Below are 25,960 nucleotides of genomic sequence, written 5' to 3'. Positions count from 1 at the left end.
GTAGTTAGTATACGTGACGCCCAATAGATCCAAGATGTCAAGGAGAGGTTTTGTAAAAACATTGTAGAGTGTAGGGGAAACACATGATCCTTGGGGGACTTCACAGGTGACAGGAGAGGGTGCAGCGGTTGCAGTGGGAGAGAAGACCCTCATAGATCTATTGTCAAGGAATGAGGTGATCCAGGCAGTGGCTGAGTCCGAGAAGTGGGCAGCAGTTTTCAGGTGACGGCATAGGATTTGGTGGTTTACTAAATCAAATGCCGCAGAGAGATCTAGAAGGAGTAATAGGGCAGGTTTGCCCTTGTCCTTTAGGTCCTCAATCTGGGTTTTGAGGTCCAGAAGGGCAGTTTCAGTGCCATAGCGTGGTCGGAAGCCAGATTGCCTTAGTCCCAAGAGTTTATTAGTTTCCAAGTACTCTTGTATCTGTAGGTATGCTGCACGGTCAAGGATTTTGAGAAGAAAAGGGACCGTGGTGATCGGCCGCTAGTTAGTTGGTATGTTGGCATCCAAGGTGGGTTTTTTTAGGAGTGGAATGACCCAAGCATCCTTGAGGTTGTTAGGGACGATGCCAGAGCTGAATGACGCGTTTATAAGGGTAGTGATGAAGGGGGCTAAGTTATGTGAGGCCTCCTTAATGATAGTGGCAGGGCAGAGTTCCCCCTGACAGTTGGAGGGTTTGAGGGTGTTGATGATGTGTTCAACTTCCAAGACGGAGAGAGGTGAAAAGCAAAAAGGTTGCAAAGATTCATTGTTAGCTTTGGGGTACTCCTTGGTAATGTTGTATGAGCGATTAGTCTGCAGGCTGTTTTTTTTCTCATTAATGTTAGTTTGGAGGGTAGCAATCTTGCTCAGGAGGGCTTTTTGAATGTTGGCACACCAGATACTGTCTTTGGGACATGTATCTGGTGGGGTGGCTGGAGATTCTAGTTCCTTAAGGATTTTGAAAAGCTCCTTAGTGTTGGATTGGGCTAGTTCAATACGTTTATTATAGGACTCCTTTTTGGCAGAGAGTATGGCTTCTTTGTAATTTAGAGACACTAAAGCGACACTTGCTTTGTTAGCTACCGTGGGGTGACTCTTCCAGTGTGATTCAAGAATCCTTTTTTCCTTACGAAGGGCTCTCAACTGAGGGGTGAACCAAGAGTTGAGGTGGGCCCGAGGTTTGGGTTTCCGTAGCCTGGATGGTGCAATGAGATCAAGCGCTTTTAGCATGGTCTGATTGTATGTGTCTACCAGGACCCGTGGGATCAGAGCAGGCGGGGGAGAGATCATGGAGGACGGGAAGGATGAGAGGAAGTAGTTTAGCACATGTTATATTACGCTTATTTCTAGTGCTAGTAGCTGGTGCATTGTTAGTGATGGTGGGGATCATTTTAGTTGGAATGCTGAAGGTGATAAGGTGGTGGTCGGTCCCGTGCAAGGTTGGTTAGAGTCGATAGTGGTGTCACAGTTTAGGTCGGCTAACCAATCTAAGGTCCTGCCCTTAGAGTGAGTAGGGGAGGTAATACATTGAGTAAAGCCTAGGTTAGATAATAGATTGTTGATTTCGAGGGCTGGGGCATCGTTGGGGTGAAGGTAGCCCAGGTTAAAGTCACCTAGAACTATGATTTGGGACATGGACTTAGTATTGTCAGTGAGGACAAGAGACAAGTCTTCGGCGAAGGTGTAAAGTGGGCCACGAGGTCTGTACATAGTGTGTAAAGTGACAGTCTGGTTAGGAGAGATGGCTAGTTTGGCTGTGAGTAGTTCAGCTGAAGTGATTTGGAAGGGGGCCGCGGATAAGCGGAGATTAATTGAGGTTTTGTGGATGATTGCCACGCCACCTCCTTTGGATTGATCAGTGTTGCGATCACTTCTGATAATGGAATAGCCATCGGGGATGGCTAATGATAGGAGGGGTCCTGAGGTGGCATGTAGCCACGTTTCAGTGATGGCTATCAGGTCAAGGTCGTGAGTTAAAATGAAATCAGCCATATCAAGGGCATGGGCCGTAAGTGATCTGGTGTTGACCAGGGCAGCTTTGATGCAAATAGAGGTTTTAGGGGCAGAGAGGGTGTCCGGCGTGGGAATGATAGCAATAGGTGTGTCAACGTGTTGTTGGTCCCGGGCTGCAGGATTAGTAGGTGATGGTTTGGCTAATCGGTTAGTGGTAGAAGGGAGGTGGGGGTACGAGGGAGTCTAGACCTTAATCTGGAATTTCTCAGATACCGTGCAGGGTTGGTTAGGAGTCGGCTTGGTGGCGAAATGTTGGAGCCAAAGAAGTGAGTGGTTGAGGTAAGGGTTGACAGCTGGGGGGTTGGGTATGGTATGCCATGTGATGTGAGGCTGCTGTGTGAGGCACGAAGGGATGCTAGTAGTGTGCAGATGAGAGAGGGAGTGCATGTTGATAACAGGATGTATCAGTAGAGATACTATGGTGGAAGTATTGGTACCACGTACAAGTAGTTCAAATGATGCTAGTAGTAGAACAAAGAAGTAGTGTCCACGTTGGATGCAAGTGAGAGTGGGACTCTGGGCAAGTATAGCAACAGGTGAGTAAGCTGACTGGGATCAAACCGTATGTGGTAAGGCAAGGGATGTGGTAACAGCTAGTGGTAGGCAGAAGCAGATCGGAAGAGGATGATAAGTTCTAAAGGCTACCTGGAGCAGCAAGAACAGCAAAGCGACAGGGCATGGGTACACTCAGCAATGCACCAAGATGTGGGTACACGTTAAAGGGGCTGCATACAAGCAAAGTCAAAAATGCAGTAGGTTAAAACACATGTGGATGGGCTGCATACAGTATAAATCAACAGTGCAGTGGGTAAAACACACGTTGATGGGCTGCAAACAAGGTAAATCTGCAGTATGGCAGGGCTCAGTGAGCGGGCTGCGAACAAGCAAAATCAAAGATGCAGTAGGTTCAAACACCTCCTGTGGATGGGCTGCATACAATATAAATCAGCGGTGCAGAGGGTACAACGCACGTTAGTTGGCTGCAAACAGAGTGAGTTTACAGTACTGCATGGCGTGAAACACAAGAGGGAGGAAATAAACCGGAGCCATATGAGCAGATTGGCATGTACACGTCCGGTGACTAAGTAAGGGTAGATTAAAGAAGCAGCATATTGCGTGAGGAGTCACGAGGATTAACAAAACATGGGCATGTAATGAGCGCATGGGCAGGTGCGGCTAATCAGTGCAAGGACAAGGCGTATGCATCGCAGGATAATTGCACAGTGTAACGAAGGCAGTATATTGTCTGTCCGCGGTTGAGAGACGGAAAAGCTGCTCTCACATATACACATATGCTCGCTGGAGCTATGACCATAGGGTTATAGCCAATCCCGGATGAATTCCAGGGTCACTGTCACATATAGAGTAACCAGACTCTCTCTGGTACTGAGCACATGAGATCTAGCTGGAAAACATTAGGGCAGATATTGTTATGAGCTGGTGAGTAGACACTGATATGCACTACGCCTATGCATATGAAAAAAAGAATGTACTAACTCGGTGGCGGAATGGTTTGCACAAAGGATGCTGGCTGTTAAAGGATTTTAAATGGTCCAGCATTATCTGTCTGTAAACTGGATTCTGTACTCCTGCACCATATTTACTTTAGTGGATAATTCTTCAAAGACCCTTTGTAGTCTTAACAGAGTCACAAAAGGAACTCAATATTGACAGCTTCCGAAACAAGCCGCAATGGTCTGCTGTGGAGGACACTTAAATATGTAAGTGAATGTTCATGAGTTTTCTTCAAAAGTGCAGGTGCACACCATAGCCCAGTATGCACAAACTCCCTCATTGTGTTGAACTTGTTCAGCTCCACAAGGAAAAAGGAAGTTCCAGTCCAGACCATTTTAAACAAAACAGAACTGATGTGTGGCGCAGCTTGCCAGACGAGTAAGCACCTGCACCCACATAGGTAAAAAATACCACCCATACACTGAATTCCTGAATAACTTGACCTACCTTCACACAAAAAGATGTTACACAACATTTGGTTGTTTACTCTCCATCTATTGCTCAATAGCTCTCCTCCCCCTGTCCTTCCTCACTTACTCCTTCCTTCCCACCTCAATGCTTTAAATAGGGTATAGACCAGGGTTGCCCAACTCCATGCCTAGTGGGCTAGATGAGATTTCAGGATATCTTGCATTAATATTCATGATAAGATTTGTGCATACATTTAGAATTATTGCATGCAAATGCACTGTCCCTTCTCTCTGGATGCCGTCTTTCTGGCCGTCTGCGTAGGGTACTTTTCCTGCGGTGGTTTTGACGTGTCAAAAATCTGGGCGTAAAACTATCGGCCTCTCTTTCTATGGCCTCTCAGATTGGTTTGGTCTGTCAGGCTGCCCATTTTCAATTGAAAATACTCAGGAAGGTGCTGCCTTTTATTCCACTTCATCTGCACGCCCCAGTAGACTCTGCTCTGGTTCTCAGCAGAAGACTATTGTAACTCCTTATATCTGGCTCAGCAAGAATATTTAGTACATCGTTTACAGGTGCTTCAAAATTCTGTTGCTCGCCTTGCCACTGGTACTCCATATCGGCAGCATATTTCAACTGTTCTCAGGTCTCTCCATTGGCTCCCAGTGGCTATGCATGTGTTTTTCAAATCCATTGGTTTAGTGCACAGGGCTTTCTGCACTGCTGGTCCGGAGTACCTGCAGTCGATATTTCGACCCAATGATCCTGCCCGCGCACTGCGGACCACTCTCTTCTGGCTGTCCCTAGAGTTCGTTGTGCAAGACCTTGAGGCCGTTCCTTCTCAGTCAGAGCCGCCATGCTCTGGAATGCCTTTCCGGTTGCCCTCTGTGCTTGTCCGATTCATATACTTTTCAGGAAAGCTTTGAAAACTCTACTCTTCTAGTCTCCCTGCTACTGTGATACCTGTGATCTCAGTCATAGGGGCAGGTTGCTTTTTTCTTGTTGGTTGCGCTGTACCTCGGTATGAAAAACTTTAACATAACATATGATGAAAATTAATGCGGTATCCTGAAAATCCAGCATGTTTCTGGCCCTCGAGGCCTGGAGTTGGACAACCCTGGTCTAGACTATGGTTTTCATACCCTGCCATGAGGGCGGACATGGCCTTTAACAGCCAGCCAGCTCGAGCTGTGTGAAAGGAAACGCCCAGGGTGGAAATGGCTTTCTTCATTTTTCATTGGGAGACCCACACTGCTTGCGCAGCCGCAAACTCCCTCTTGCCTCCCAGCATTGAAAGGAAACATAAAACACCACCAGGGGAAGGGCCTTCGGAGGCTGGGACAGCAGGCGGGGATTGTGTATTCTTGCCTGCTGTTTCAGCCACCTGATTGGCTGAGCGCCCTTCCCCGGGTGCAAATGTCTAATATCTGTGACGAGCACTAAAAGCGTGGATTCCTCATAAGCAGGGATTAGATGCACAAAACATGTGACTCTTCAAATTTCTTAGAATATGGTGAATGACCAAAGGCTATACAGACAACGCATCCTGCTTTGGGACAAGAACCGAACATCCTTGAAAGTACATTTGTGCTTCTGGGTCAATGTACGAGAACATGATACACATGTATTGCGTGTCTGGGTTGAAGCATTGTAGATGAGGGTCAATGTACAAGCAAACCATGTCCTTACAAAACAGAGATGGCTGTTTTGGCAGACTGCTCTATGAATACATTGTGAGTCCTTTAATATTGAAATTAAATACTCCTCATAGTTCAAGAGAATCAGAAAGGCTTATCTCATCAACAGTAGCATTCTGTGCAGGACTAGTAAAGCCCACTTCACTCATATTACACAATGAGATTTGTCTTAATTCCGGGAATGTTGAGATTTTGACAGAAATGCATAGATTGCAGAGACCCCACTCACTGGTACACATTAATTCTCCAAATGTGCATGCAGTTGGGTGTGACTAGATTTTTAACAACCGTTGTAGAAAAGGAAAATTGGCTATGAGTTATCCAAAATGTAGTATCTTTTTAAAAAGCAGAAGATTGCTGTATACCTACTCATGGCTAGACATGCACCATGAATCAACAACATGATATTGATTAACCCTGGGGTTAGTCAGAACATGCGTTGATTGTTGTTGGCCAGAAAAAAGGAACTAGGCATACAAGGGGCCTCATTACCAGTTTGCTGGTCCGGCACCCTTGTTACCGGACAGGCAGACTACGAGGTCTGTGGGTGGGTTCCTTTCTGCCCGTCAGTTCTGACCTAGCCGGCAGAAGGGCACCCGCTGGCAGACATCGACGGATGCACCGGCCCCATTCATGAATGGTGCCAGTGCATCCATCCTCCCCATTCCCATTGAGTCCAAAGCGACTCAAATGGGAATGGGGAGTAATTTTTTCTGGCGCCTGGCAATAGGGAATTACCTTTACCTCCGGGGCTGTAATGCCACAGTAGGTCCCCATTGCCAGGTGCCAGAAAAAGACTGCGGCGCACCAGCACGGCTACCGCCTGATTCATAATGAGGCCCAAGGTCTTTTTTTTTTTTATTACTTATACAATTGTAGCATTGTGGAATGGCATCAGTTCCAAAGAAATCTGTGGTTCAGGGCCTTTAGGATTTTCCCTCATTAGGTGAGTTTCTAAAACAATCATATATTTAGTGATATTACCTTGAAGTAAATGTTGTAGGTCAATTAGCAGGCCTTGTCTGGCAAGAGCGATGGTAATCGTCCTTCAACGTTTAAGGTTTATTTGGAATTTTTACAATTACTTTTCAAGTAGCGCAAGATACCCAAGGCTACCCTACATTCATCTAGAACTTTATAGGCCATGTTCCAGGTAGGAAACATAACACATGCACTACATCCTCTTCCAAGGCATTCTTCCCACTAACACCCCATCCTGTCTCTTTTCTTGCAGCATCACTTGCTTTTCGGCTGCCAAAATGGCAAGACCACAATATATTACATTACTGCAGACATCCCAATCATTTGGGCATGAGAGAGCTGTAACGCACTGTGGCTTATTTAACCTGCATAAGAAACCCTAACAAAGTAAAACCAGAAAGAGCCAGAAGCCGAGCAAGTGGCAGGGCAATGCCGGGCACAGTGGCATGTATGTGTTCTTTCAGTGTATAAGCCTATTTGTTTTTTGTGGTTGCGGTCACGTATTGCTGCCAAAACTCGTAACAATGCACAAAATATAAAACATTATTGCCTTGCGATAATGTAATACATCACCTCTGAAACTTGCCACCGAAGGGTACGAAGCTGCTGCAGTGCCCACATTTTACACAACGCACCAGATGGGTACTTCAGAAGGTAAGTCACAAAAGCCGACTCTCCCGCATAGAGAAGTGAGCTTGCTCTTCGCGCAACTCCTTTTAACACATTACGTGATGCGTAGAACCCGGTCCATGCCTGAAATGGGTCTGAAAGGAAAATAAGATGCTTAGTGCAAACAGCAGATCGGGCAGGTGCTGCTCAAGACATTCTAGAGCCATCATCATCCTATACATTATGTATCCAAGTATGAGATTCATATAGCGTAAACCTAGCCAGCAAACAACGTACAGGGAGCATTGAGAGGCGGACAGGGTGAGCCACTGAGGAGCACACAGCAATTATGGTGCTGTTAACCCTTCAGGTGATATCAGCATTCTGTATACACCACATGGAACATTTGCTTCCTTCCCTGGTGAGAGCGGGAGAGGCTAGTAGAGAATGCATCCCCTTTACCCAAAGTGCCACAGATCCAGTCTCCAACCCTCACAGGGACGATGCAAAGTTTTCTTAATGCGCATGGGATTACTTTTTAGTGGCTTGGCTGGGCTAGAGGTTTAAACAAGCAAGAGATGATTGATGCAAGAAAAAACAAACAGGCCTGAAAAAAGTGCATTCTAAGTTTGCACCTGCTATTGACCATATATTGTCTTGATGCTAACATACATTACTGCAATGGATTTTGGCAAATGCTTAAGCAGCCATGTTTACGGCAGCCTGCGGTCCTCAGCAGGCTGCCTCTGGCCCTATTCTGACTTGGTCTCAGCGTTTTGGCCCATCGAATTGGGGACGTGCCCCTCTCCAGTTTTGGAGGTAAAAAAATCTGCGAGTAATTTTCTCTGCTTCGTTGGGACCATGTGCAAAGCAGGTTTTATTCAGCTTCGTGTCCTCTGTAAGGTTGTGTTGTTTCTCCTTGTGCGACAAAGGCCTTTAGTCACTGCCTCTTTAGTGTTAAGTCGGCTGGATTATTGCAACTCTCTTTTTGGCCCAACCCCTGTACCTTCTTCACCGGCTACAGCTTCTCCAAAACTATGCTGCACGTATGTGTACTGGCACTCCATATGGGGCCCACATTTCCCCCGTTCTGCGATCATTGCACTGGCTCCCAGTTCTTCAGCATGTGCAATTTAAATCGATGGTGATAGGGCATCGGGCCTTTTATCGGTCTGGTGCTGAATATCTCCAGGAAAGGTTCTGTCCCTACGTGCCCTCTCGGGAACTACGGTCCAAGGGCTCTTGTATCCTCGTGATTCCTCGCTATCAGTTTGAGCGAGTAGGGGCCGCTCATTCTCGGTGGCTGCTGCTAAATTGAGGAACTCTGCCAGTTTCATTAAGATCAACAGATAATCATTTTGCTTTTCGCCGACTGTTAAAAACGTATCTGTTTTAATTGTTACTTTTTTCTGCCAGTTGATCCTTTTCTTTTCCGGTTTATGTTAGCGCCAAGATGCATTGGTGTGCTCTTTACAAAATTAACATAACATAACCAATCCAAACTGAGTAATACTAACGAAAATGTCAATACAAAGGCAAAACTATAGAATTTAACTATCAACAAAAATAACCACATACAGAAAAAACTATGCCCCAAACATTCTAAAAGGAGGGAAAACCATCAAATACACAGATACGATATCATGATAAAGGTTTGATATGAAAGCCCTTCAAGTCTACGTTAGTAATAAAAATGTTAAGGTAGCGTTGGTAATGTGTTTTTAGGGGATAGAGTTCCAGTGCTGCACACGGGCAAGACAGGAAACTTCTGAAGCAATAGTAAAAATTGAGTTCACTGAAAAAAGCGTTACAGAGCCAAGTACACGTCCTCGAGTCTTCTCACTAGACCAGGTCAACCAGCGATTGCAGTGATGAGGCTTTGAAGATTAACAGTTTCAGACCCTATCCAATAAACAAGACATGTTCTGTCTGGGCCAATACTTGCTGTTCTTTTTTCAGATTCCACACTGGGAAAAGATCACCAGATATAGATCTACTTCTGATCTCTTGAGATTGGGACACAGGACAATGATGCATTTGGGTGATAGATGGGAAGACCTTGTTGCCAAGCGGTGAGTTGCCCAGCAAAGTCGATGCAGCAAACCTGCTGCCACTCCACTGGTTAAGCCTGTTTCAAGAAGGCTGTTACAATAATGTCGTCTAACGGAGAAGGTGCATGTGCCAACATGGATGTGATGCTTGAGCTAAAAACATGGCGCTGGTGCATTCTGGGCGCACTCAGAGCCATAATGAATATTTATTCCATGCCTCAGTGAAAAGCTGCACTTGCTTTGCTGAAAAAACATGTTTTCAGCGTTATTCATTGCTGAGCCTGGTATGCAGGCCTCAGCCAACGACACGGCGCAGGGAAAGCTGGGATTCACAGGTGCCAGCTGGTACCCGATAAGAAGGTAATTCCCGTGCCAAGGTTGAAGATGAGTTATGGAATTGTTTTCTGTGGTGCTTTATGAGAGGTAAGCACTTTGCTCCTTGGGGTTACTGTCGGTTGGCCCAGCCGGCAACCAACGGTCACTCATCAATGCGCAAGCGCTAATGCCGGAAGGTTCGAGAAATTGCCACCCCTTTTGAGGAGGGCATATATGCGGAGCTCTGGAAAGGTCAGGCAGGAAAAACACAAAGACCACAGTCGGAGGGGGGGCGCATTGTTCCGACCTTCCTGTGGGCTGTTGTGCTCTCGGCCTGGCTGTTACCGGGTTCTTCCAGCCACTTCTGGCGAGATGAGGGACTCAGTTACGCCCATGGTGATGCATTCTTTTTAATTCACTATCTTTTCTGTGATTTATTTCTAGGTTATCACATGTTGCTTATGTATGCTTAACTATGAATAAATAGCCGTATAAGTGCTCATTATCCTCTAACTGCGTGTCTGGTTGTGAGTTACTGTTCCGGCTACCTGCGTTCAAAGTATTTGTTCTGCTCTGCAAATGTACTGGTGATAAATAACTGTCCGTGCACTCTTGGCGAGCAATACAATGGATCACTGTAATTTCTTTCTATACACTGATCCAAGGCACTAGCAGCAGGTAGACCTCACCACTTCCAAAACGCACTCCGACCAAATCAGAACGTTCCAGATGACCAGTGGAGACAAGCCCAGCAGGTGTTAAATTCTTCTCCACCCTTACACGGACTAGTATTGCAGGGAAACATATGCCACAGCGAGAGGACTCAAACTTTGCGGTGCACAGCTGACAAAAAAGTTAACTAGTGTCTGATTGGTGGGCCATTTTTTTAAACTAAAGTAGCCCATCAGAAACGACTTGAAGAGGACCACATTAGTTTGTGTGCTGGAAAGGCGAAATTATATAACTCCCACATAATTGGTCTGAGTCGATCGCCTAAAAGCAAACTACATGCACCTCTACACTCTCTCCAGTGTGCCACACGAAGCAAATCACACTTTCCCATGTGCAAGGTTTTAGCCATTCTCACTATGTCATATCACCTACTGTCATGGATAATAGGCACATAATGCTAGATGTATCCCGACTAGATGTATCCCTGTCCAAGCCTGTCTGCCGTCATCAGCCGCCGAGTGGAGCCGCAGCCCACACTGTGCTGCAGGAGCAGCAGCACCTACACCCTCTGTAGGGCTTGGGGCACACGACCCAGCAATATGCACATCAACATGTGCACGACCCGTGCATCGAGCGTTTAAGGAGTTCGCAATCCGCCTACTCCAGAGGCAAGGAAACTACGTTACATATGCCTGCTGAAGAAGAAAGCTGCCTTCCATGAAAAAACTCTCATACCCGGAATCGCCGCCATTAAGAACCATGAGGGTTCATTCCATCTAAAGATGGCCACCGCCATCCAGCTCTGAAGCCATCCAGCATCCAGCTCTGAAGCTATCCCTCTGCCCCCTCGCTAACAACCCGCCCCTCCAGCTGATTGGCCCGGCTGTGGCCATAACAGCCTATCGGGAGCCGCCGGAAGGCGAAGCCGCCCCGACAACAAAGCAGTTCTTGCCTTCTGCCAGGAACGCTGCATCCCCAGCGATTTGGACCTCATTGCACAGTTTCCGCCATTAAGGTACAGAGCGTTAACTTTGAAACTATTAACACCGCCTGGTACTATGTGTACTAAGCACCATCACTTGGTCCGTATGCATTATTATGTATTATTCGATCAAGGAAAACATTAATATAGTTGCATCTCTGCTGCACTGCCTAGTCTAGTACCTTGCAACTTAAAAGACAATTCACAAACAGATGATTCTACTATCTGGCTGCCTTATTTCATGTATGCACCTCGTTTGAGGTATCTGATCTACATCTTGGTCAATGCTGCCCCACAGCGCCTCCCTATTCTGACGTATTTAATCAGCATTTTGATTAGTACTGTCTTACAGTGTTACATTGACTGATGTACTTATTAGCACTGGCTAGTAGTGCCTTATAGCGTTATACTGACTGATGTACCTGACTAGCACTTTGGTCAATGTTGCCCAACAGTGCCCCTTGTTCTGATGCTTATTATCTGTATTGAGATTAGTACTGCCTCACAGTGTTACCTTTACTGATGTACTTGACTCACATTTTGAACAGTGTTGCCTAACAGTGCCCCCTTGCTCGGATGTTTATAATCCGCACTTTGATTAGTGTCGCCTCACAGCGCTACATTGACTGTTATACTAGACCCGCATTTTGATCTATATAGCTAGTAATCTACTCCTGACCCTACAAATCTTGCTACGACCATCTTACCCACTATCCTCCCTGGACTTATATTAGCATAGCGACTTTATGACCATACCTGGCACTTTCTTAGGAACTTGCTAGCGCATACCTAGCCGTTGGTTCACAGGGTGCCCTAGAACTAGTGGTCCAGTAGCCCCCTAGTTCACCTAGAATTGCCCACTACCACCAGGATGTTCTGTCATAGCCCATGCAAACACTCATTAGGTACTCTCCCCAGGATAGTTAGGTCAACGTTCCACATTGCCTTTGCCCTTCTACTAGAATTACAGTTTAACAGTCGACACATTAAACCTATTGACATGTTGCTCGCCCGTACTGACCCCCCCAGCACGCCCCCTTGCCCTTCACTTCTAGGCACACAAAAATCTAAAACCAGGCAACACCAAGACTACTCATATTTACAGTTACCATGCGGCACGACTGACCAAAACCTAAGATTGCGTGCCCGCCTTTCCAAATTATACGAGCCCCCGGCAAAGAAATTGGAACAATTAAACCTTCTAAATAAAAAATGCCTATCCCAGAAAGTAACCAAGGACCCTAACCTGAGCCCATCTAACTACCATAGAGCTACTTTGAACAGTACCAAACAGGCGCCTCATGATAGTCATAGCATTGCACCCACTCCAGCTAGCCACCAACCTAACCTTAAAGGAGCCCTCATAAACGCTAGGTCTCTAGTTGCCCATGCAACTGAAATCTCCGACATCCTTCTAATAGACAATTTAGACTTCCAGGCCATCTCAGAATCTTGGTTACATGATGCAGCAGGCCCTACCATCTCGTTAGCAGTCCCCGAAAACTATACTATCCTGCAAGCAGATAGACACACCGCCTGAGGTGGTGGAATAGCAATTATAGCCAAGACAAACCTAGACTTGAGAATTGCGACAGTACCAACTTTGAAATCTTGCGAATGCCTATCGGTCAAACTCGCCACAGCCAATTCACAAACATTAAACATTCTCCTGATTTACAGACCACCTGGTCCCATCGGAACCTTCGCGGAAGACATCTCTACTGCCTTGTCTAACAATCTGAAAAATACTACCCAATCACTAGTATTAGGTGATTTTAACCTAGGCTACAATGATACTAAGGACTCCCATTCCGCTGCCATTGCCATGACTCTGCTAGAGCTTGGATTCTCCCAAAAAGTTAACTCACCCACACCCACACACAACAAAGGCAGAATCCTCGATTGGATTGCAGAATATAACTGCGAGGTAAATATCACGGCTATCGTTCCGCAAATCTGGACTGATCACCATCTCCTAGTATTCTCACTATCTACGGCCCTAGCTACGGCCCAGCCTTCAAATACCCCCCTCACTCACGAGGAATAAAAAACGTATGAGTTGATAAACTTCTGCCACATATCCTACCTACACTTAACTCTATGCCGGACAATAGTGACCCGAATGCCCTAGTTAAACGTTACAATGAAGTCATGAATTCAGCCCTCGACAATATTGCACCGTTAAAACTAAGGAATAGTAAACCAAAAAAACATCTCACTTCTTGGTTTACCCCACATCTAAAAAACATGAGATTGCTTAAAAGAAAATTGGAAACAGCGTGGAGTCGCTCCCCAACAGTAGAAAATAAATTAAACCTGACCAAAGTTGCATCTCAATACAAAAAGATATCCTCTCAGCCAAACAGGAGACCTATAATAACAGAATATCCCAATCTAAGTCCAGTGTTAAAGAACTGTTTATTATCCTGAAAGAATTGGAAACACCTATTGTACCACAAGAAAATTGCATTAAAGACAAAAAGTGGTGCTCCAGTATCCAGCATGCCCTAACCAACAAAGTAACCAACCTACAAACCAAAATTGCACACAAGAAATCCTCTCCAGCTCCTCAAACACCTCAGAGGATAGCTCCCCTACCTCTTCACAAACAAGAAACTAGGTTCAACTTCTCAAAAGTGTCCACTATCGAGGTGGAGAAGGTTATTCTGGGACTTAAACCGTCCAATTGTAAAGGAGACCAATGCCCGGCGCAATTTATCAAGGATGCCGCAAGAGAACTCTCTCCTTTCATAACCAAACTTATTAACTCGTCATTCACCACAGGTACTGTTCCAAAGAATCTTAAAGAATCCTGGGTTCTGCCATTATTGAAAAAGCAAACCCTCGACCCTGCCATTCCTACAAACTTCAGACCTATAACGACTGTGCCATTTCTCCTAAAAATCTTAGACAAAGTGGCATATATCCAGATACAAAACTTCCTGGAATCCAATCTCCTTTTAGGATCTCGTCAATCGGGATTCCGCCCTCAACACGGCACCGAAACGGCCCTAATTGACCTTAAGGCCCAAATAGACGAGTCTAGAGATAAAGGCCAAGCAGCATTGTTCCTCCTTCTAGACCTCTCGGCTGCATTCGACTTAGTTGATCACAAAGTCCTATGTAGTCATCTTGACTCCGCAGCCCATTTCTCCAAGGAGGCCATAACATGGATTAAGTCGTTTCTGAGTGACCGGACTATGAGAGTCTTCTCTCCATCAGCCTCTGCAGACCCTATACCTATAACCTGCGGTATTCCACAGGGTTCCTGTGTGTCACCCACACTCTAACGTATTCACCAAGCCACTCTTCGACGAAATGGACCATTTGGGTATCGCCTATACTAACTATGCAGACGACACCCAAATCCTCCTTCCGCTTTCAGGAGATTACGTTGCTGACTTGGCTCTGGTGAATAGAATTTACAGCATCGTTCAGGCTTGGATGGCCACCCACGGTCTATGCCTGAACGATGAGAAAACTGAACTCATCATTCTAGGCACCCCAACCCTTTTAGCTAAATTCAGCCCAGACTATGCCAACTTTGCTATTGATGGTAATAACATAAAAGTAGCAAAGGAAGTGAAGACCTTAGGCTTTTACCTCGACGCTACCATGAACTTCACTAAATAAGTTAACTCCCTTGCATCGGCTACCGCATACACATGCAAACTCATCAGAGCCAGTAAACAATTCCTCTCCACAGACAGCTGCCTCACATTGGCCAGAGCCCTTATACTTTCCAAATTAGATTATTGTAACGCACTTTATATCGGAGCCAACAAACAAATTGTTCACAAAATTCAGGTTCTACAGAACAATGCCCTGAGAGCTGCCCTAAAGATCAATAGAAGTGAACATATCTCTGTCACTAGAAGAGAATATAAATGGTTATCCACCTCTGATAAAATTAAACTCAAGACTGCCTCCCTCACCCACAAGTGCCTCAATAATAAGGCACCACCATACCTCTCAGACAGAATTTGCAAAAAAACATACTCTAGACCAACGAGAACAGTTAACTCTAACTGCCTCCTAGTTCCACGATTTAGACTATCCACCATTGGGGGAAATAGCTTCCCAGTCAAGGCTGTGCAACTATGGAACTCCCTACCTCCTGACATCAGAGCCCCCCGGCCATATGCCAAATTCAGACTGACATTGACCAACTGGCTAAAAGATAATGACAAATAAGCACTAATACTGTGTACTGTATCTCATACACCTTTGTAATCTCAGTGCTATCTCCTGTAATTATGTAATGTTACTCTGTATATATTTTTGTGATTTTATGCCGGCCTGTCGGCCATGTAACCAAGCTGAACATATTCTTTCTGCTGCGCCCTGTTGCTCCAGGGTCTGGTGCGCATTACAAATAATAAACTAAACTAAACAGTGGTGCCCTGTGCTTAATGATACTAGTGCTGTGGTTATAAATCCTATATAAGCATATATAATGTACAGCATGGGTTTGCAACCTGTGATTCTCTAGAGTTTTTGCACTATGGCCGCCATGACCCCTCTCCATTGCCTATGCTGCATAGGGCTGGGTGGCAGGAAGTTGCAGTCTAAAACTTTTAAGAAGCCAAAGGTTGCAGACCACTGGTGTACAGGAGAAGATACTCACCTTTGAAAAAAGAAAGCAACCTTGTGAGCTGGGTTCGAAACTCTGCCAATGTTATTATTTTAAACCTAACTTTTATGACCTAAGATGGCATACAAAATAACTTCAATTAAAATAAAATAATACAAACAGATGTACAACATTTCATTTTGCATCTTAACTAAGAAACAAAGACGGGATTTTGAAGAGAAGGTTAGCACTGATGGGAGCTAGGTTTAAACCTCTGCTCTACTTTTTTCTCTTAGTTTCTTCAATGCACAGTGACCTCCTCTCAAGTGTCTACGAATATGCAGGCCTATCTCATAGCACCATGTTGTTGCTGTGGCAACGGCCCTCCTCCTTGATGCTTTGGCTAGTTTAAACACCAACTCACTGTAAACCAAGGAGAGCATTTCTAGAACTCTCAGGTCCTCGTAGCTATCAAAGACACATGATAATATTAAGATGTTCATCTACCAATGAAAACATAACAATATGAACAGAATAATGCAGTAAATTTGGAGGGGCTCATTTGCAGAATTATACAGAATAACATTTTATATTTGAGCCAAATATAATCAACCACGTTAAGAAGCCTGTAGGCCAAGGATCTGCCATCCTGATGTCATGGCCTATGAACCCCATGATCCCACCCCGTTGATTTTGAGGCTAGGACTGATGGGGGTTGTGCAGGAAGATGGTCTAACAAGGAAGCAGAGTTATACTTGATTAAAGGCCGCTGGCCAGATCATCATGTGAGAGAATTACAAGCATTCATGTGGGCTGTGATGGTATTGCCATAGCAAGTTCTCCTCCAGATATATCAGAACTAGGATGCGACTATTTCATCCTTATTTACTCTAAACAGTTTCATTCTTTTGGCTTGAAATATGGGAATATTATGATATAGTGTTTTAAATGCCTCTGGGTATTTGAAGGCATGCATACATATTAAGATTACTTTAAAATTATCCTCTACTTGTTCAATTTATGATGGAAAAAAAGCTATATTAGTTGCCTTGTAGCAGGGAATACATGTGCCAAGGTCAGTTTTACCATTCTCCAAGTGGAACCTATGCCATTTGTGTACCAAAGTGTGTTTCTCCAGTTTAATTCGGGCAAGTTCTGGCAAGTATTATTTATTTTTGAACTTCTTTGTGCCAATGTAGGGAGCCTAGAGTTTCATCAACAGTTTTAGTGAAAGTGGATGCCTAGTCATAGTCATCAGTCAGGCAACTATTCTAACGAGTTAAGAAAATTGGATATGTGAAGCTGGTCTGGTGTTATCAAAGAAGCCAGACTCTCTTTTCCACTGTTTGGTGCGAGTGGCCACATGATGTCATGGAAGGCTTGAATAATTCCACCAGCTCAGGGAAAAAACAGTTCAAGGGTTTTCATTTTGGAGACTACAAGAGGCCAAACTAATGGGTGTGCCTGAAACGTCCCTTGAAATCCTGAGGACTCCCACAACCCTATTCCTCAGGACGCAACTAGTGATTGGTAACCCTAACTGTCTCATCTAACCTGCTTTTGTAGAGAGAGCCTATAGAATGCAGACTTACCTACCTCACTCACTCCTCCGAGACTTTCTAAGGATTCCCAATTCCCTTGGTGTCCCACAATGTGATCAATTGTGTTCAGGATGGTACCTGTCCCCCTACACACACTCACCCCTTGTCACTCCTTCCCCTGATCTTCTTCCTCGACCTTCCTGTTCTTCTATTCCCAATCCTTTTCTAAACCTCTTCCTCTCTCCACCTCTGGTCTCTCTAGCTCCCCTCTCTCTCTATGTCCACTCTGCCTTCTCCTACTCTCTCCACTCCCCCTCATTTATCTCCACTTTACCTTCTACTACTATCTCCTGTCTCTACACTTTCTACTCCAGTCTTCACAATCATCCTTCTCGCTCTCAAACGAGCCTCCTCCTAACTTCCTCCCATCTCTAACACCCCCTGCACCCATCTCTCGCTTTCACTCTCAATTCCATTCTTTCACTCAGTCTCGCCATCCAATCTCCATCTGTCTCCTCTACTCTCACTCTTTTACCACACATTTTGTAACACGCTCACACCTACAGTTTCACACTTTCACACTTGGTACTACTCCCGAACACCTTTCAGCTGGCTTTTTATGCCATGGCCTTTTGTTCTTTCCGACCCTCCCTGACCCCGCTTCCCATTGGCACTGTGCCTCACCTACTCTTTTTGGTCAATCCAGCCCTACTCTTGTCCCTGGGGCTTCGTCCTGCTGCTTGACTTCAAAAGCCACTCCAGGGTGCAGCTTTCCATGCAGTTTATGTAGTTTGCTCAAGTCGGTGTTTATCTGGAGTATAGTTGTTCTTTCCCAGTGGTAAGTTACATTTCTTGGTTGTTCGCTGGAGGCTGCCGTGCACCGGAGTCTCGAAGTATGTGGTCTTCCGCTTTCGTCTCCATCTGCTTGCCGTGCTTCTCCGGAGCCAAGTTGCATTCTGTATCTTGCGGCCCTACAGGCAATAATAGATCTTTGGCCACAAAAAGGCTGGAAGGTATTGAGGGATCTACAGTGGTAGCACAATCATCATTCATTTGCCTCTCCACCCAACACACTCACCCCACTTCTGGTGTAGGATCGGCTCGGCATACAACCTGGGAGGGCACCAACTCCAAGTCGGGTGGGGTTCCTATTTCATCCTGATAAGGTCAGGCCTCAGACTGTCACAATTATTATTGATCACTCAAGTAAAGAAAATTGGAAAGGGAATTGTCATGCTGTCTGCCCAGAGTAATGGGACAGGAGTCTCGATTTGAACTGCGTTTGGTGGGGTGAAAATGAAATCTATGGTGGGACCACCACAATAGTTGAGGCCCTACACTTGTTCTTCCAAATTCAGGAATGTAAATTGTAAAAATAATTCACGTTTGTTAGGCTCCTCTGCCCAGATATTTACATCACCAAGTATGGTGAGATTTTTATAACATATGAACTCTTCAGCTAAAAAAAAGAAAAGAAAAAAGAAATCAGTGAGTGGCCAGGTGGACAGTAGAGCATTAGTTAATATAAAGTATTACAAGCATCAATTGAACACTTTAAACAACATCAATTTTTAGAATAGATAAGGCTTAACTTGTGTCATAGTTGCTTCAATGTGTTATTTAGAAGTGGCATTTATATGTACTTAGTGATTTTCTATGCGCAAACATTGAATAAATATCTATGAAAAGTAAAGCACGCTAAAAATAGATGAAAAAAGAAAATTGGGACCTGTGACTATTTCAAGGACTTCGTCACTTCTCCCTAAGAGGGAACCATCCCCTTTGGGACTAGGGGGGTGAGCCTGCTACACTTTACACCTGTTATGGGACAGCGTCAGTGGGATCCCTCTCGAGGTGACCCATCCTTAGGGACATGAAAACCTCAGAGAGGCGTACAAGCCATCATCCCTCTCCCTAAACTAACACCTTAATGTGATATGTCAGAGCTAAGGTTTAGAATTACCTTACACATGATTTTGCAATGGCTGACTCGACTTCTGGCCAGCACTATCCCCAGTCCTCATGGAAAACAGTAGAGAAGGAAATAGCCCAGCCCCCTTGAGGAGTCAAACAGAGGAGCCACTCTGCGTAGCCAGCTGAGTTCAACTGCACCACAGCTCCCAAACCCAAAGGAGGTGTGACCGGTAAGGGAGAGAGTACACCAGATTCTGCATCCAAGCCTGTGCTCTGTTCTACAAAAGATCAGCAAGTCACAGTGGACTGGTAACTGGAAGAGTCCAGACCGTCTGCGCACATGAGAACGAAGTAGCTCACAGTGATGAGGCGAAGACTTGAGGAGAAGCTGCCGACAGGACCCCACACGGAGCTGAACAGATAGACAAATTGCCATCTGGTGACACAGAGCCCAGTTAAGAAGTCGTGCTGGTGGCTTTGTGGCAAGAGAAGGCACAGGTAGACTCCACAACCCTCACAAGGAGCACCACCCGTCAGCAGCAGGTATGCAGTGGCTCCAGTGACCCTGAAAGTGGGACGCAAAGCAGAGGGATAGAAGTCCCAGCGTGGCGAAAGAACCGAGAAGCCCCGCAGTTGGGAAGAGAACCGATAAACCCCAAAGTGGGGAGAGAACCAAAGAAGCCCGGAGTGGGGAGAGAGTCGAGAAGGCTCAGATTGGGAAGTGAGAAAGAGGCATGCCCAAGAGTGGGGCAAAAGGAAGAACCCCCAAAATGGGGAGTGATAAGGAGCACAGTCCCTGAGTATGGAAGAGACTAATGGTCCCTTGGGAGCAAGAAAGACTAAAGACTCCCTGGATGGAGAGTCTGATACCTGGAGTGGAACGAAAACCAGAGACCAGACTGGAGTTCCTGGATGTCTCTTCAGCGGAACACAAACTGTATGACAAACTGTAAACCTAGGCAAGGGCCTATGCTATGACATGTAGAACGAGCCTGTACACAAGTGTGTCTAGGCGCTGTCATTTCTATGTTAAAGAGACCAAGGGGGTGGGTGACCAGAAGCCAGCATCCATCCCTTTCATTGGGTTGTTCCCAAAGCATGGGTTTGTTATTTCCTTTTCAGATGTATGGACAGGAACTAGGTTAGATTAGGATTCTGGACCAAGGTCTTTATTTATATTAGACATCATTAAATCCTGACTAGCACCCTTTTACTTGTTCTGATTTAGAGCAGTTATTGGAGTTATAGGTTTAGGGAGAGGCAAGAACGTTTTTCTGTAATGGTTCTAGCAATCAAGCCTCCAAATCAGTTTTCTGATTCTGAATTACCATAGACCCCAAGCACACTTTAAAGCAACACACTATGCATTTTTTAACACCAGACTATTCACAGTTGCAGTTTAGAGGCAGAAGAACAGTTGGTTAAAACTCACAGCCATGCTCTAAAACAAACCAAATATTACAAAAAATGTGCTGTTAACGTTTAAAGTTAGTTAATGGATTTTTGAAAGAACGTTCTCTGATAGAATGAGACAAAGACAATGGTTAGGCCGCAATTATGGGGTCACCATTGGTAAGCATGTGTGTCTGGATCTGCACAGCACTAAGAGGGAAGCCACTTAGATGGGTGACTTAGGAGGCCCCCACAACCTAATCTAAGCCAGAGTTCCATCACCAAAGACAAGATGAGGGATGGCTACAGAACAGGTGCTTCAGCCCAAAGTAAGAATATTGCAGTTGAGAGCAGCAACAAAAAGGGGCATGCAAACAAGCCTGCAGTCCCAAATGATTAAGACCAGCACCTCAAGGTAGTTCTAAGGTTCAAAGGAGGCCCAATCACACTGATGGATGCTCTAAGGAGATCAGGGATCGCAGGAGCAGAGTATGTTTCTGGTGTCAAGATTGAGCCTCTGATGATGGACTCTTGGTTACAGAAGAGTGGGCCAGGTTTAAGGACTCTCGATGCAGGGTGAACTCTTTCCAGTAACCCACAAAGAAAGAAGGAGCAGCAGTGAAGCAGGCTGACAGGGTGAACTTTCCAACAGGTCATAGTTGATGCAAGGCAGGACAACCAGGGTCACACCCCAGCAGTAAACTCCAATAGCCAAGAGCAACAACAGGGCCATGAGGAGAGATGTTCACCAATGATATTGCCAAACTAAGACTAGCAATGAAGGCCAACTCATTATACAACCACAGGAGTTAACTTGCTCTCAACACAACCAACATTCTAAGCCGGTCAGGTGGCACAGCGAGTAGAGCGCCCGCTTGACATCCGTGCAGAGCCTGCTGATGCAGGTTCGAATCCCGGCGGGGCCAAACTCAGCCTTTCATCCTTCCGAGGTCGATAAATGAGCACCACACACCGTGGGTAATAAGCAGCGCTCAGATACCTGAGGGTTTGTAGCGCTATATAAATGACAAATTATTATTATTATTCTTATTCGATTTAGAGGAGACCCAGGATACAGTGGAGGTTACTGAGCTGACTGTTATTGTGCACTTAAGGGAGGATAGCACTACAATACGTTTCCTCTCATCAAGCGAAGAGACAGAGCTTCATCTTGCAGGATCTGGATACAACAATGAAGGATTCAGAAGAGATTCCAGAGTGCTTCTGGATTTCTTCCTATTCAAGATCCAGTGCTCAACTAAGGAATGACCTCAGGTCGTCTACAAATATACACAACAGGGCTGGCCGTCCGCAGCACTTCTATCATAAGGCAAGCAAGATTCAATGGTTTTCTGGCCATTAATCTTGGATGTCCAGCCAAAGCATTTGCAACATCAATTCAGAGGAAATTTGGATTTAAGACATGTAGTTTAAAGTGACTGGCAGAGTTGAAACCCACTTAAAAACATTTAATACTGAATTAGCTACTCTTTGTGACCTCTGTGAGAATCCTGCGAAACAGGATGACAATGCATTACTTACCGTAAAAGCATTTCCGATGATTGTATCTGCTTAGATTCACATGCTGTGCATAGGTCCGACATCCAGTGGTCACTGCGGAGTATTGCATTTTGTTTTCCGTAGTCGAAAAGGGACGTCGACAAGGCGTGTCTGAAATACTATCCCTATAGTGACGTGTGTTGTACCCACAATCCCTCACGCGTCGAGGTCCCTCTGTTTGTATTTTTCTGCCCTGAGGGAGCCTTCTAGACCTGAGTGAGTACAGAAAAGAGAGATATAAAAGGAAGTCTATGTTCCTTCCATCCGAGCGGGGAGGAAGGGTGGGCGCATGTGAATCTAAGCAGATACAATCATCAGAAATGCTTTTACGGTAAGTAATGCATTGTCTTCTGATGCTTGTTAATCTGCTTAGAATCACATGCTGTGCATAGACTAGCGAGCAGTACCCGGAGTTGGAGGTGGGTTATGAGAAGGAACAGTAGAGAAAAGATGTCTTAATACTGCCTGACCCACCTGGGAGTCAGATCTCGAGTGTGCATCTAGACAGTAGTGTTTTGTAAAGGTGTGCACAGAACTCCAGGTAGCCGCTTTGCAGATGGACTCAAGGGGAACATTTGCAATGAATGCTATGGACGCCCCTGTGCCTCGAGTAGAGTGTGCTCTAGGCTTAAAGGGCAGTTCTCTCTTAGCAAGAGTATAGCAGAGAGTGATGCATTGAACAATCCATCTAGAAATAGTGGACTTTGAAACTGCATCCCCTTCTCTTCCTGCTGCCACCGAGACGAAGAACTGATTAGTCTTCCTCAGTGGTCTCGTTCTTTCCATGTAGAACATGACCGCTCTGCGCACATCTAGTGTGTGTAGAGTTTTTTCTCCCAAGTTGGAAGGATTTTGAAAGAACGTTGGCAGTTCTATAGACTGGTTTACGTGGAATTTCGATATGAACTTCGGAGCAAACCTTGGGTGCGTGCGTAGAACCACCTTATCTCTGTGAACTGTAACAAAGGGGTCTAGAACCGAAAGAGCCTGTAGTTCACTTACCCTCCTGATGGAGGTGATAGCTATTAAAAAAGCAGTCTTAAGAGTGAGGTCTTTAAGAGATGCTTTGTGCATGGGTTCGAAAGGTGAGCCCATGAGTCTGGTAAGTATCACGTTAAGGTCCCATCCGGGAGCTGGGTCAGCTATCGGGGGGTGTATTCTCTTTATTCCCTCCATGAAGGCCTTTATAACAGGGATCTTCCACCACGACACCTTGAGTTGGGAAGTGGTGTATGCAGAAAGTGCCGCTAGATGGACTTGAATGGAATTGAACACTAGACCTGAATCCAACAAGTGGGTCAGGTATAGAACAATATGTGTGGGAGAGCAGTCAATCGGGTTGATGCTTTTTCCTCTGCACCAGATGACAAATCTCTTCCACTTGCTAGAATAGCAGTGGCGAGTGTTAGGTTTTCTGGCTTCCCTGAGGATGTCCATGCATCTCTGCGGGAGCTGTAGATGTCCGAATTCTATGATCTCAGGAGCCAAGCTGCTAAATTCATGTTCTGGGGGCATGGATGCAGAGTCCTGCCCTTGTCTTGTGACAGCATGTTGTACGGGCAGGGGATTTTCACTGGGGGAGATAGAGACATCTCCATCAAGTGAGCGAACCATGGCTGTCGGGCCCACATTGGGGCCACCAGTATCATGGTTACTTGTTCCTGGTGCATCTTGTGCACCACCTTGTTGAGAAGGGGAGTCGGGGGGAAAAGCGTAAACAAATTTCCCTGACCATTGCATCGACAGACCGTTCCCCTTGGAATGGTTCTGGGGGTACCTGGAGGCGTAACTTGGGCATTGTGAGTTCTCCAGGGTTGCAAATAGGTCTATATCTGGGAATCCCCATTGTGTGAAGACGTTGAAGACGATGTCTTCGTGCAGTCGCCATTCGTACTCTTCGGGCAGGGGGAAATCTCTGCTGAGTTTGTCTGCCAGCAGATTGAGTTCCCCTGGTACATGTTCTGACAGTAGGAACATGTTTTGTTTGAGAGCACACTTCCATATATTTTGGGCCAGTTTGGACAGTCCTGGAGAGTGGGTGCCCCCCTGCTTGTTGATGTAGTACATGGCTGTGGTGCTGTCTGTAAGGACCAACACAGTTTTGCCTCGTAGGTGTTCCTGGAAGGCTTTTAGCGCCTTGAACACAGCTAGTAGCTCCAGTAGATTTATGTGTTTGGATGCTACTTTCGGAGTCCACACTCCGTGAGCAGTCTGATGGGATAGGTGAGCCCCCCATCCTGTTAGGGATGCCTCTGTGGTTAGAGTGGCTTCCGCCGCGGGTGTGGCAAAGGGTTTCCCTTTTTCCAGGTTTTCCTTTGTCCACCATCGTAGCGAGAGAACCAAGGCCTGCAAGACCACCACTGGATCGTCCCATAATCCGCTGGCCTGACACCACTGGCTGTTGAGCCACTCTTGCATAGGGCACATGCGCAGGCGCGCATGAGGTACCAAATAAATACACGACGCCATCATGCCTAGCAAGGCATTGCTTTGCGTACCGTCACCTCTTGACCGGTCACATATTCAGGGTTCTGAAACAGCATGTTTTGGACCCTCTCGTTGGAGGGGAAGACGAGGCCGTCCTTTGTTTGAATTAGAGCCCCTAGGAATTGTTTGATTTGGCTGGGGTCTAGGCTGGACTTCTTTTTGTTGATGGAGAAGCCCAACTGGAACAAAAGGTCTACAGTCTTTTGGGTATTGGAGAAGCATGTTTCGTAAGAATCCCCTGTTATGAGCCAGTCGTCGAGGTAAGGGTAAACTGGGATGGACAACCTGCGCAGGTGGGCCGCTGCCACTGCCAGTACCTTCGTGAATACCCTTGGTGCTGATGCTATGCCGAAGGGTAGCACTCTGAACTGATAGTGTTTGCCCTCTATCATAAACCTGAGGTATTTTCTGTGCGCTGGCAACATCAAAATATGAAAGTATGCATCTTTCATGTCCAACGTTGTCATGTAATCTCCCTGTGATAGCAGTGGGATCACTTCCTGTAAGGTCACCATACGAAACTTCTGGGGTTTGATAAACTTGTTCGCTGGGCGCAGATCTAATACAGGGCACATGGTTAAATCCTTTTTGGGTACAAGGAAGTACACAGAATAAATACCTTCCGTTACCTGAGATAGAGGCACGACCTCTATGGCCCCTTTTTCCAGCAGTAGTTGTACTTCTTGGAGAAGGATGGCAAGGTGTTCCGGCGTCATGCGTCGTCCCCTCGGGGGTCTGTATGTTGGGGAACTGTTGAATTCGATGCAGTATCCGTGGGCTACGGTGGAAAGTACCCAGCGGTCTGACGTTATTCCCTCCCATGCTGGAAGAAAGGATGTTATCCGGCCCCCGACCGGTGTTGCATGGGAGGGGACGCGAATCTTCGCGTCACTTGGTGTTGTTGGGGGCTTGGGAGCCCCTGGGGGTGGACCCCCGCCCTCTCCCTTTGCCCCTGCGCTCTCCTCTTTGGCTGTACTGCCCACTATTGGTCTGGTAACTGGAGGCAGGGTACTGTTGCTGCTGATTCTGCTGTTGGCGTTGGCCACGAAAAAAGCGTTTGTTGCCATAGCCGCGTCTGGTAGTGGGCTTAGAGATCTGGTCAAGAGTCTTGATAGTATCGAACTCTTTTTTAGCCATTTCCAGAGCCTCATCCACCGCCTTCCCGAAGAGGTTTGAGTCTTCAACAGGTTTATTTATTAAAGACGCCTGTGTCTCCGGTTTGAACCCCAAGTTGCGCAGCCATACATGGCGTTTTAGGAGTATTCCCT

The 25,960-nt window shown here is 45.9% G+C and overlaps 1 protein-coding gene across 2 annotated transcripts in view; it reads right to left on the bottom strand.

Moving 5' to 3' along the window:
- Positions 1–25,960, bottom strand: part of MAN2B2 (mannosidase alpha class 2B member 2) — a 777,500-nt gene that overhangs the window by 425,259 nt on the left and 326,281 nt on the right. For both annotated transcript variants that reach the window (XM_069631990.1, XM_069631991.1), the window contains one exon: positions 7,170–7,360. In XM_069631990.1, the coding sequence (XP_069488091.1) occupies positions 7,170–7,360 (191 nt within the window). The remainder of the gene's footprint in view (positions 1–7,169; positions 7,361–25,960) is intronic.

Source organism: Ambystoma mexicanum, chromosome 6q, assembly GCF_040938575.1.
Source record: "Ambystoma mexicanum isolate Mex_15411 chromosome 6q, UKY_AmexF1_1, whole genome shotgun sequence".
Taxonomy (NCBI): Eukaryota; Metazoa; Chordata; class Amphibia; order Caudata; family Ambystomatidae; genus Ambystoma; species Ambystoma mexicanum.
This window is presented reverse-complemented; position numbering and strand designations above follow the sequence as displayed.